The sequence below is a fragment of the Solanum stenotomum genome, chromosome 5 (assembly GCF_019186545.1).
Source record: "Solanum stenotomum isolate F172 chromosome 5, ASM1918654v1, whole genome shotgun sequence".
NCBI lineage: Eukaryota > Viridiplantae > Streptophyta > Magnoliopsida > Solanales > Solanaceae > Solanum > Solanum stenotomum.
The window spans coordinates 32,899,367-32,911,289 of record NC_064286.1 but is presented as its reverse complement, the minus strand read 5'-3'; the positions used below and the strand labels follow the sequence as shown (position 1 = coordinate 32,911,289).

General features: G+C 39.2%; 1 protein-coding gene across 1 annotated transcript; it reads right to left on the bottom strand.

The window, feature by feature from the left end:
* Positions 1-230: 230 nt before the first annotated feature.
* LOC125863869 (uncharacterized) lies at positions 231-10,533 on the bottom strand. Its single transcript, XM_049543844.1, has 4 exons — positions 10,393-10,533; positions 1,430-2,064; positions 1,112-1,327; positions 231-972 (listed from the first exon to the last, which is right to left on the bottom strand). The coding sequence occupies exons 1-4, from the start codon at positions 10,531-10,533 to the stop codon at positions 231-233; spliced, it is 1,734 nt and encodes a 577-aa protein (XP_049399801.1).
* Positions 10,534-11,923: the final 1,390 nt, after the last annotated feature.

The following is an 11,923-nucleotide window of genomic DNA, read 5'->3' as shown; positions in this document are numbered from 1 at the left end:
TTCACCGTACACAAGCAGCAAATACCACAATTTACTAGTAACAACAACAACATACTTAGATATCTTAAGTTGTTTGTACAAAAATAGTGAAATAACAAAAAGAGTGAGTTAGCACTATATGGTCATCACAAAAATATTAAAACTCATGGTGTGTCATCTTCAAACTCGTCTTCAGACTCATCGTTTGACTCATCTTCAGAATCGTCTTCATACTGATTTTCAGACCCGTCTTAACACTCTTCTTCAGACTCATCTTCAAACTCTTCTTCATACTCAACCTCAAGTTGTTGAGTAACAAATTCCTCCGAAGGCATATCAATAACAGTTTCTGGTACATCAGTCCTTACTAAGGTAACTTCACCATCATCTTCTGGTATGGATGGTCCCATCAAGTGTTCAGACAACTCATTTTCATAACTTTGTGGGAGATCAGATTCAAATTCATCACTTAGGTTAAACAAGTCTCTCGGAACAGTCTTCATAACATAATGTCTATCTTGATCATATGGATCTTGCACATAGAAGCATTGATGTACTTGAGATGCAAGCACAAAAGGCTCTTCCTGAGAGCATCTCTTGTCAAAATCGACATAATTAAGGCCATAAATATCTTTTTCAACCTCATACCAATCGCACTTAAACAGAAAAACCTTCAAATGGATATAATAGTCTAACTCAACTATATCAACTATTCTACCATAATAAGTCAAATCTGCAGCAATCGGGTTCTTATCCTTTGAGCTTGCAAAGCATGTAGTTGAGGCAACAACTGTAACACCACTATTTTGTGTTTTACGCCTTGCATCACGTTGCCTAATATGGAATCTATATCCATTAATGAGATACCCAGAGTATCTTTTAGCAACAGAATTTGGTCCTCTAGACAATTCTTTTATCAAATCAGGCACATCCTCTTGCAAAGCATGAGTTTCAAACCATTGAGAGAAGTTTTGACAATGATCCTTGGCCTTGCTTCATTTAGTTCTTCGCAGATGATTATTAACCTCTTGGTCATGCTCTCTACACAATATGTACTTTTTTGTTAAAATGAGAAATAAAATAAGTTAAAAATTAATTATACAAAAGAAAATACTATATAAAATTAAAGTACCTAATATATTCTTGAATCTCATCACAATTTCCCAATAAGTATGCATGTGCCTGACTTAGTGACTTGTTATCTAAACAAACTGGATCAGTTTTCTTTGCTCCTAAAGGACATCCCTTTTTAGGAAACAAACTCACTGTTTCTGCATCACTTGGGTCACATTCATCATTATTTCGGGCTCTTCTGTTAAATTTGATTTGTACTTCCCTATGTAGATATCTAGAAAATAAATTCATACAGTCTATTCCCACACACGCTTCTGCTGTGAAACCTTCTGGATAACGTGTGTTGCGGATATACGATTTGAATGTACCCATTTACCTTTCAGTGGAATACATCCATCGGTTCTGAACTGGACCACCTAATCTCACTTCATTCACCAAATGAATAGGCAAATGAATCATTATATCAAAAAATGACGGAGGAAAAATTCGTTCCAACCAATTTATTGTTTCCCTGATCTCTACTTCTAAGCAATCTAGTTCCTCCAATATGATAACTTTTTGACACAAACGTTGGAAGAAGGAACATAGACGAATCAAAGGAATAGCCCCATGATCTGGAAGGATGCTTTTAATTGGTATTGGAAGAAAGTAATGTAACATGAAATGAGCATCATGGGTCTTATAACCAGGCAATTTTCTTTCATCCAATTGCACACACCTAAATATATTGGAGGCACCACCATCAGGTAGCTTGGCTGTCTTTAAAACTCCACAAAAAACTGATTTCTCTCCATTTGTCATTGAGAAGCAAGCTTTTGCAAACTTTGTTCTCTTATTATCTCCAATATCTTTTGGATGAAGATTCTTTCTAATTCCCATCTCTTTCAAATCATACCGGGCTTTTGCATGATCCTTTCTTTTGCTAGGAATATCCACAAGAGTTCCAAGTATGCTCTCAACTATATTCTTCTCTATGTGCATTACATCAAGGTTGTGGCGTAACAAGTTGTGCTGTCAATAAGGTAATTCAAGAAAGATTGACCTATTTTTCCATGGGCCATCATTTGATCTCTTTCTCTTCTTTCCAAACACATTTTCAAAATCTTGTAAGTTATTAAGCACATCGGTTCCCTTTAATAAAGGTGGAGAAGGCCTGAATTCAGTTTTTCCATTGAAAGATCTTTTGTTAGATCTCCATGGATGATCCATGGGTAGAAAAACAGGATGATCCATATAACACATTTTTTGACTATGCTTAAGATAGCGAGAATTAGTGTTATAGTTACAACAAGGGCAAGCAAACTTTCCTTTTGTACTCCATCCAGACAACATAGCATATGCAGGAAAGTCATTGATTGTCCACATAAGAGCTACTCACACTTGAAAACTTTGATTTCTTGAAGAATCCGATGTTTCAACCCTAGAATCCCACAACAATTTTAACTCATCTATGTAACACCCCGTATCCGAAAATATAGATTTCAGATTTCTGCTGTTACAAGTGGCACTCATGGACACCATCCACGGACCGTAGATGGACTTACGGTCCATCCTGCAGGTCCGTGGTTCGTGACAGAAAACATTCCCAGAACTCAGTCAGAAAATTTGGCTAAGTCCCAACTCACGGAACAGACCCATGGTCCGTAGATCAGACCACGGTCCGTGGTCTGTGTCCGTGGATCAAGACCTCCTTTACCCAGCCTCTGACATGAACTATGGTTGACCAGAACGGACCGTCGTTCAACCCACGGTCCGTAGGTCAGACCGTAGATCGAAGGTTAGCAGCTAGTAAGCTGAAAATTCTAATGGGTCAACTTTAGATGGTCATAACTCTTAGAAAAAAAATGAATTATGTGTCCCATAACCTAAGTTAGATAGATAATTGAATTATCTTTCCGACTCCACTGAGTTTGCTAAATTCCGACCTCCGAGTAAAAAGTTATACCCATTTTAGTGAAGCCCTGTCGGGCAGACTCGACCTACGGACCCAATCGATGGACCGTCGATTGATTGACGGACCGTCATACAGGTCCCTCAGACACTCCGACAGCAGCTAATTTAAGGGTCTTTTGGTCTTTTCCTATTTCGTTTAACCCCTAAGATACGTCGTTTAGATCCTAAATCATGAGATTTTAATTAGTTTAACCCTAGAAACATAACTAGAACTTACCTAAGTCAAATCATTAATCAAACTTAGAAGAATTAGAATCAAGAGAGGAGAAAAAGGTCATGAACCCTAGTTCAAGAACGCAACGAGGTTTCTTCAGTTCCAGCCTCGAAATCGAAAGATTTCTCCGTGGAATTCGTCACCAGGTGTGTGGGTCATTGCATTCAGTTAGCTCTGCATTCAGTATCTATATCATGTTCAGATTATTTCATTGCTTTATTGTTTTGTTCAGTTATATGTGCGCTACATCTTCTCGTGATGTAGGTTCAGGTTTTCAGTATCCAGATCACGCTTAGATCGGTTCTCGATTTCAGTTCAGCAGCATCAGTGGTGAGTCCTCATTCTTCGAGAACTAGTGACATATTTATCTTTATTGCTTTTAGTCTTTAGTTTCAGTTTTGCTAGATCTAGTTGGGGCATGTCCCAACATTTCTAGTCAGTTTAGAAGCTTATTTCAGACATAGTTAGATTCAGCTTAGTATTGAGTTAATATCTTCTTTGTATTAAACTCATCAGTTATAATATATCTCAGTTATAGTATATGGGTAGTCCCCATCTATTCATCTTATGTATGATTTAGATTCCGCATCAGTTTATTATATTTAGTATGCTCATCATCATGCCAGCAGAGTTAGCTTTCGATCACTTGTGGTCCTAGGTCCCGTGTCCGCGTCTCGGGGGTAGCGCGGGGCGTGACAAACTTGGTATTAGAGCATTAGTTTTAAGTGTCCTACGATGTCTGAAAAGCCGCACTAAGTAGAGTCCTTTTCATGGGTGTGAAGTGCACCACATCTAATGAGAGGGAGGCTATGAAGTGTTTGAGGAAAACTTCACTTTCTTGATATTCTTATCGTGCGTTGGTATGATCTCCTTTCTAATCCATCATTATGCGCTTAAGATCATGCCTCTTCATAGAGCTTAGGCAAGAAATGCTAATGCACGCAATGCGAACGCAGTTCTTCTAGTCCCAATCAGAAAGTTTCGAATGCAGAGTTTTGCAATGCCAATTCAGCTTTTGGCTCAGGTATGACCAACGAGAACAATCAGCAAGTTCCAGTTCCTACTAATAGAAATGGTGAATCAATGATAGCTAGAGTTTGAGATTTTTATAAGGATGAATCCGCCTGAGTTTTAGGGTCACAAGTTGGTGAAAACCAACAAAAACCTCATTAATGAGGTTAAAAAAATCTTTGGAGTGATGCAAGTGACTGATAATGGTAGGGTTGAATTGGCATCCTACCAGCTTAAGGATGTGGCTCACATATGGTACACTTAGTGGAAAGATTCATGGGACACTTTATCTTTTATGACTCCCTATATAGCAGTAATCTTAGATGTCAGTCCAGAAACTCTTTCAGAACCCTTCTCAGTCTCTACTCCAGTCGGTGACCCAGTTATAGCTAGACGGGTATACAAAAATTGCCCTGTCACAGTCTCTCAGAAAGTCACCTCAGCAGATCTTGTAGAGTTAGAAATGGTAGACTTCGATGTCATTCTAGGCATGGATTGGTTACACTCATGTTATGCCTCAATTGATTGTAGAACTAGGATTGTTCGTTTTCAGTTTCTAGACGAACCAATCCTAGAATTGAAGGCTAGTAGCTTAGCGCCTATGGGTCGATTCATTTCTTACCTTAAGGCCAGAAAGATGATCTCTAAGGGTTATCTCTTTCATCTAGTTCGGGTTAAGGATTCTAGTTCCGAAACCCCAACTCTTGAGTAAGTTCCAGTGGTTAATGAGTTTCCAGAAGTGTTCCCAGAAGATCTTCCAGGAGTTCCTCCCGAAAGGGAAATAGACTTTGGAATTGATCTCATTCCAGATACCCAGCCTATCTCTATCCCTCCTTACAGAATGGCTCCAGCTGAGCTTAAGGAATTGAAAGAGTAGTTGAAAGACCTTCTAGATAAGGGCTTTATCAGACCTAGTATTTTGCCATGGGGTGCACCAGTGTTGTTCGTGAAGAAGAAAGATGGTTCTCTCAGAATGTGCATTGAATATAGGTAGTTGAACAATGTCACAATCAAGAATAAGTATCCCATCCCTAGGATTGATGACTTGTTTGACCAACTTCAGGGTGCTAGTCATTTCTCAAAGATAGACCTCAGATCAGGTTATCATCAGCTTAGAGTCAGAGATAGTGACATTCCGAAGACAACCTTCAGAACTCGGTATGGTCATTATGAATTTGTAGTCATGTCATTTGGACTAACCAATGCTCCTGCAGCTTTCATGGATTTGATGAACAAAGTGTTCAAGCAGTACTTGGACTTGTTCGTTATCGTCTTTATTGATGATATCCTCATTTACTCTAGGAATGAGGAAGAACATGCGAGTCATTTGAAAGTTGTTCTGCAAACTCTGAAAGATCGCCAGTTATTTGCAAAATTTAACAAGTGTGAGTTTTGGTTACAATCAGTTGCTTTCCTTGGGCATATTGTGTCTAGTGATGGAATTCGAGTAGATTCCCAGAAGATAGAAGCAGTGAAACAATGGCCCAAACCTACCTCTGCTACAGATATCAGAAGTTTCTTGGGTCTAGCAGGTTATTACAGAAGGTTTGTGGAAGGATTTTCATCCATAGCCTCTCCATTTACTAAGATAACTCAGAAAAAGGTTAAGTTCCAATGGTCAGATGATTGTGAGAAAAGCTTTGTAGAACTGAAAACTAGGTTGACCACAACTCCTGTCTTGACTCTACCAGAGGGTTCAGATGGTTATGTGATCTATTGTGATGCATCCAGGGTCGGCCTAGGTTGTGTGTTGATGCAACGAGGTAAGGTTATAGCTTATGCTTCCAGACAACTTAAGGTACATGAGAAGAATTATCCAACTCATGACCTCGAGCTTGCAGCAGTGGTGTTTGCACTCAAGATTTGGGGACAATACTTGTATGGTGTTCATGTAGATGTGTTCACAGACCATAAGAGCCTTCAGTATGTAATTACCTAGAAAGAGTTGAATCTTCGCCAGAGAAGGTGGCTAGAGTTCCTCAAAGATTATGATATGAGTGTGCATTACCATTCGGGTAAGGAGAATATAGTAGCAGATGCTCTTAGCAGATTATCCATGGGTAGTGTATCACATGTTGAGGAAGAAAGGAGAGAGCTAGCAAAGGATGTTCACAGACTTGCTCGCCTAGGAGTTCGTCTTATGAGCATATCAGATAGTGGTGTAACGGTTTAGAATGGGGCAGAATCTTCTTCAGTAGTGGAGGTTAAGGAAAAGCAAGATAGTGATCCAATCTTGCTTGAACTTAAGGGTGCAGTCCACAATCAGAGAGTGGAGGTTTTCTCCTAAGGGGGAGATGGTGTACTTCGGTATCAAGGTAGATTGTGTGTTCCTGATGTGGGTGAATTGAGACATCATATTCTCGCAGAAGCCCACAATTCCAGATATTCTATTCATCAAGGCGCCACTAAGATGTACCGTGATCTGCGGGAAGTCTATTGGTGGACTGGTATGAAAAGAGATATAGCAGACTTTGTGGCTAAGTGCCCCAATTGCCAGCAAGTAAAGGTAGAACATCAGAAACCAGCAGGTATGACTCAAGAGATTGACATTCCTACTTGGAAGTGGGAAGTGATGAACATGGACTTCATCATAGGTTTACCTCGTACTCGCAGACAACATGACTCCATTTGGGTGATTGTTGATAAGGTTACTAAGTCTTCTCACTTTTTGGCGGTCAAGACTACAGATTCGGCGGAGGATTACGCCAAGCTTTACATTAATGAGATTGTGAGGTTGCATGGAGTTCCTTTGTCTATCATCTCAGATAGAGGTCCTCAGTTTACATCTCATTTCTGGAAGTCATTTCAGAAAGGTCTTGGAACTCAGGTTAACCTTAGCACAACATTTCATCCACACACGGATTGTCAGGCAGAACGTACCATTTAGACCTTAGAGGACATGTTGAGAGCTTGTGTGATTGACTTCAAGGGTAGTTGGGATGATCACCTTCCTCTAATAGAGTTCGCCTACAACAATAGCTACCATTCCAGCATTCAGATGGCCCCTTATGAGGCATTTTATGGGCGTAGATGTAGATCTCCAGTTGGTTGGTTTGAAGTAGGTGAATCAGCCTTGATAGGACCAGATTCGATTCTTGATGCTATGGAAAAAGTGCAACTCATTAGAGATAGATTTAAGACTACTCAGAGTCGCCAGAAGTCTTATGCAGATGTGAGAAGAAGGGAACTAGAGTTCCAAGTTGATGATTGGGTTTTCCTAAAAGAAAGGAAAGCTCAGTCCCAGATATGTAGGCCCTTACCGGATCTTGAAAAGGATTGGTAAAGTGGCTTATGAGTTAGAGTTACCAGCAGATTTAGCAGCAGTGCATCCAGTCTTTTGCATTTCTCTTTTGAAGAAGTGTGTGGGTGATCCAGCATCCATAGTGCCATTAGAGAGTGTGGCCGTGAAAGATAGTCTTTCTTATGAGGATGTACCAGTTGAGATTCTCGATCGTCAGGTTAGAAGGTTGAGAAATAAATAAGTTGCTTCAGTCAAGGTTTTGTAGAGGAGTCAGTTTGTAGAGGGAGCTACTTGGGAAGCAGAAGCAGCCATGAAGTCCAAGTATCCTCACCTCTTTCCTTCCGATTCCATTCCAGCTTGAGGTAAATAGCTCATCTTCAGTTTTTCAGTCATTCATGCGAAAATTCAGTCTTAGAATCATGTTCCTTCAGTTTGTACTTGCATTTTCAGCGTATTTGCATGTTCTTGGAACTCAGTTCAGTTAGAAATTCAGTTCTCAGTGTTTAGTGGTAGGTATTGCAGCCCTCTCCCTTTATTTAAGCTAGATTAGTCTTCATTCGAGGACGAATGGTCCCAAGGGGGAGATAATGTAACACCCCGTATCCGAAAAGAGAGATTTCAGATTTCTGCTGTTACAGGTGGCACTCACGGACACCATCCACGGACCGTAGATGGACTCACGATCCATCCTGAAGGTCCGAGATTCATGACAAAAAACTTCCCCAAAACTCACACAGAAAATTTGGCTATGTCCCAACTCACGGACAGACGCACGGTCCGTAGATCATACCACGGTCCGTGGTCTGTGCCGTGGATCAAGACCTCCTTTACCCAGCCTCTGACATGAACTATGGTTGACCAGAATGGACCATCGTTCGATCCACGGTCCGTAGGTCTGACCGTAGATCGAAGGTTAGCAGCCAGTAAGCTGAAAATTCTAATGGGTCAACTTTAGATGGTCATAACTCTTAGAACAAAATGAATTATGTGTCCCATAACCTAAGTTAGATAGATAATTAAATTATCTTTCCAACTCCACCGAGTTTGCTAAATTCCGACATCCGAGTAAAAAGTTATGCCCGTTTTAGTGAAGCCCTGTCGGGCAGACTCGACCTACGGACCCAATCGACGCACCGTCGATTGATTGACGGACCGTCAGTCAGCTCCGTCAGTCACTCCGACAGCAGCTAATTTAAGGGTCTTTTGGTCTTTTCCTATTTCGTTTAACCCCTAAGATACGTCGTTTAGACCCTAAATCATGAGATTTTAATTAGTTTAACCCTAGAAACATAACTAGAACTTACCTAAGTCAAATCATTAATCAAACTTAGAAGAATTATAATCAAGAAAGGAGAAAAAGGTCAAGAACCCTAGTTCAAGAACGCAGCGAGGTTTCTTCAGTTCCAGCCCCGAAATCGAAAGATTTCTCCGTGGAATTCGTCACCAGGTATGTGGGATTTCACTAGTGGGTTCCTTTCGCCCATTAGGTCCCTAGAATTCTGTCAGATTCTTGATTCTATGATTATGAACAGACCTAGGGTTTGTAGAATTATAGCAGATCATCATGAATTAGTTATTTAAATGTTCCAAATCAGATTATCATGTTATTGCTCAGTTTATCGCATGAATTTCAGAACCCTAGCTATGTATTTCTTTAGTTCTTGAATTACACATGCTAGGTCAGATATTTCAGTATTCAGTTTTACATGCCTCAGTTTATGAATGCATCATTATCAAATTAATTGTTGCATTCTCAGTTTGCATGTTCAGTTTCGAGCTATCCAGTATTTACAGAAACTCAGTCATAATGTGTTAACCACTTAATCTATTGGGAGTAGCATAATACCGAGTTGGACTAGGGTTTCAGCGTACCCATATAGTCCTAGAACTACAAGCCACGTTGGTGTAAGTCCCCTCTGTGGGCAATATCAGTTTAGTGATCACACCAACATGCCTCTATACCTCTGGCAAGGTATATTGGGTCCTCTCGATGGGGCGTATACATCGGACTCCACATTTAGCTCATGTGATTTTATGTCGATTATTAGTAGCTCTCATAGTTCAGTCAGATTCTATTGCATTGACCATTTATCAGTATATTCAATATTCAGTCTCAACATGTTATAAATTGGTCATTGCATTCAGTTAGCTCTGCATTCAGTATCTATATCATGTTCAGATTATTTCATTGCTTTATTGCTTTGTTCAGTTATATGTTATTTCAGCTTTACTCTATCCTGCATGCTCAGTACCTTTCAAGTACTGACGCATACGTGCGCTACATCTTCTCGTGATGTAGGTTTAAGTTCTCAATATCCAGATCACGCTTAGATCGGTTCTCGATCTTCAGTTCAGCAGCATCAGTGGTGAGTCCTCATTCTTCGAGGACTAGTGACATGTTTATCTTTATCGCTTTTAGTCTTTAGTTTCAGTTTTGCTAGATCTAGTTGGGGCATGTCCCAACATTTCTAGTCAGTTTAGAGGCTTATTTCAGACATAGTTATATTCAGCTTAGTATTGAGTTAATATCTTCTTTGTATTAAACTCTATCAGTTATAGTATATGGGTAGTTCCCATCTTTTCATCTTATGTATGATTTAGCTTCCGCATCAGTTTATTATATTTAGTATGCTCATGATCATGCCAGCAGGGTTAGCTTGGGATCACTTGTGGTCCTAGGTCCCGTGTCCGCGTCTTGGGGGTAGCTCGGGGCGTGACATATCAATGGTTGTAAGTAAATATCAATGTCATTTCCAGGTGATTGTGGCCCAGGTATAAGTAAAGAAAGTGTATAATATTCAGATTTCATGCACATCCAAGGCGGTACATTATACGCCATCAACATAACTGGCCATGTGCTATGACATATACTCATGGTTCGAAATGGATTGAATCCATCACTTGCTAATCCAAGTCTTACATTGCGAGAATCTTGTGCGAAAATTGGATGCAACCTATCAAAATCTTTCCGTGCTTGACCATCAGCGGGATGCCTTAACTTTCCATCTTTAGAACGCTCCTTGTCATGCCACCTCAAAGAATCAGCCGTCTTCGAGCACATAACTTTTTGAGTCTAGGAATTAATGGAAAGTGTCTCAAAGTCTTTGCTGAAACTCGATGTGATTTCTTAGAAGGCTCAACTTCAGGATTTTTAATATATCGTGAAGCTCCGCAAGTATGACAAAATTCATCATCCTTATGATAATTTCTAAATAACATGCAATCATTTGGACATGCATCAATTTTCTCATAATCAAGACCGAGATTCTTAACCATAGACTTGGTTTTATAGTAAGACGGAGGAATGTTCAACTCGGGCATCGCCTCTTTTAATAACTCTAAAAGAGAAGTGAATGATTATGCTCCATCCGTGTAGACACTTCAACAAATATAAACGAAGTGTGAATGATAATTTAGAGAATCCTGTACAACCAGGATATAATTCTTGGCTTGCCTCTTCAAATAAGTTATAGTATTTCTTGGCATCTTCATTTGGACCATCATAAACTCCTTCAGCCTGTGCAACATCTCTAAATTAATCATTTAACAACCCATCAATATCATCACGCGAGTAATGCATATCATCGTCAACATTCAACTTGATATCCCATTCTTCGTGATTGATCCATCTAGTATAACCTTTAACAAATCCATAGCATATTAGATGATCATACACTACATTCCTTCGAGTCCAACGAATATTACAACATTTTGCACATGGACATTGAATTTCTTGTCCTTGAGGATCTCCATAAGAGTAAGCAAAATCTAGGAATGATTCAACACCATCAATATACGGTTTGCTATACCTTGCTAAATCCATCCAATCCTTGGATGGGATATTTGAATACCTAGAAAAATATATCAATATTTAATCTTCCAGTAACAATCATTAAATCATTAATTACTTCACAAATAAGTTTTAAAATTCATGAGTAAGTTACCAGAATCAGGTGTTATGAGATGATAATAGTTTCTTACCTAGTCATGGCGCTTGTGCTATGCCAAATCAAACCTTGAATCCTCCACAAATGTTATTGAATGTTGATTATACTTCTAAGGAAAAATAAGTAAAATTAATAGGATAGACACACTTAAGAAAGAAAGTAAATTAATAGGATTGACACAATTTAATGAACTAATCAAGATTAAGCAAACATCTACTACCATGTTTAAACATTCAAGCAAACATTACAATTATCCTATAATAGATAGTCGATCACACCAAAAAAACTTAAAGTTTCGTAGAGTTTATTCATTCTAAGTTATCCTGACCTAAAGCAAGATTAGCTATAATCTTGGATCCTAAAGGGTGAAATATTACTTATAGAAGGACTTTGAATAAGAAAAGTTGCGAAATTTTTCAAGACTCTAGAAGTGTTCAAGGCTTAACAAAATCCTGTGATAAGGTTTACTGGAAACCTGATTTTAAAAAGAGTTCATTAATTTTA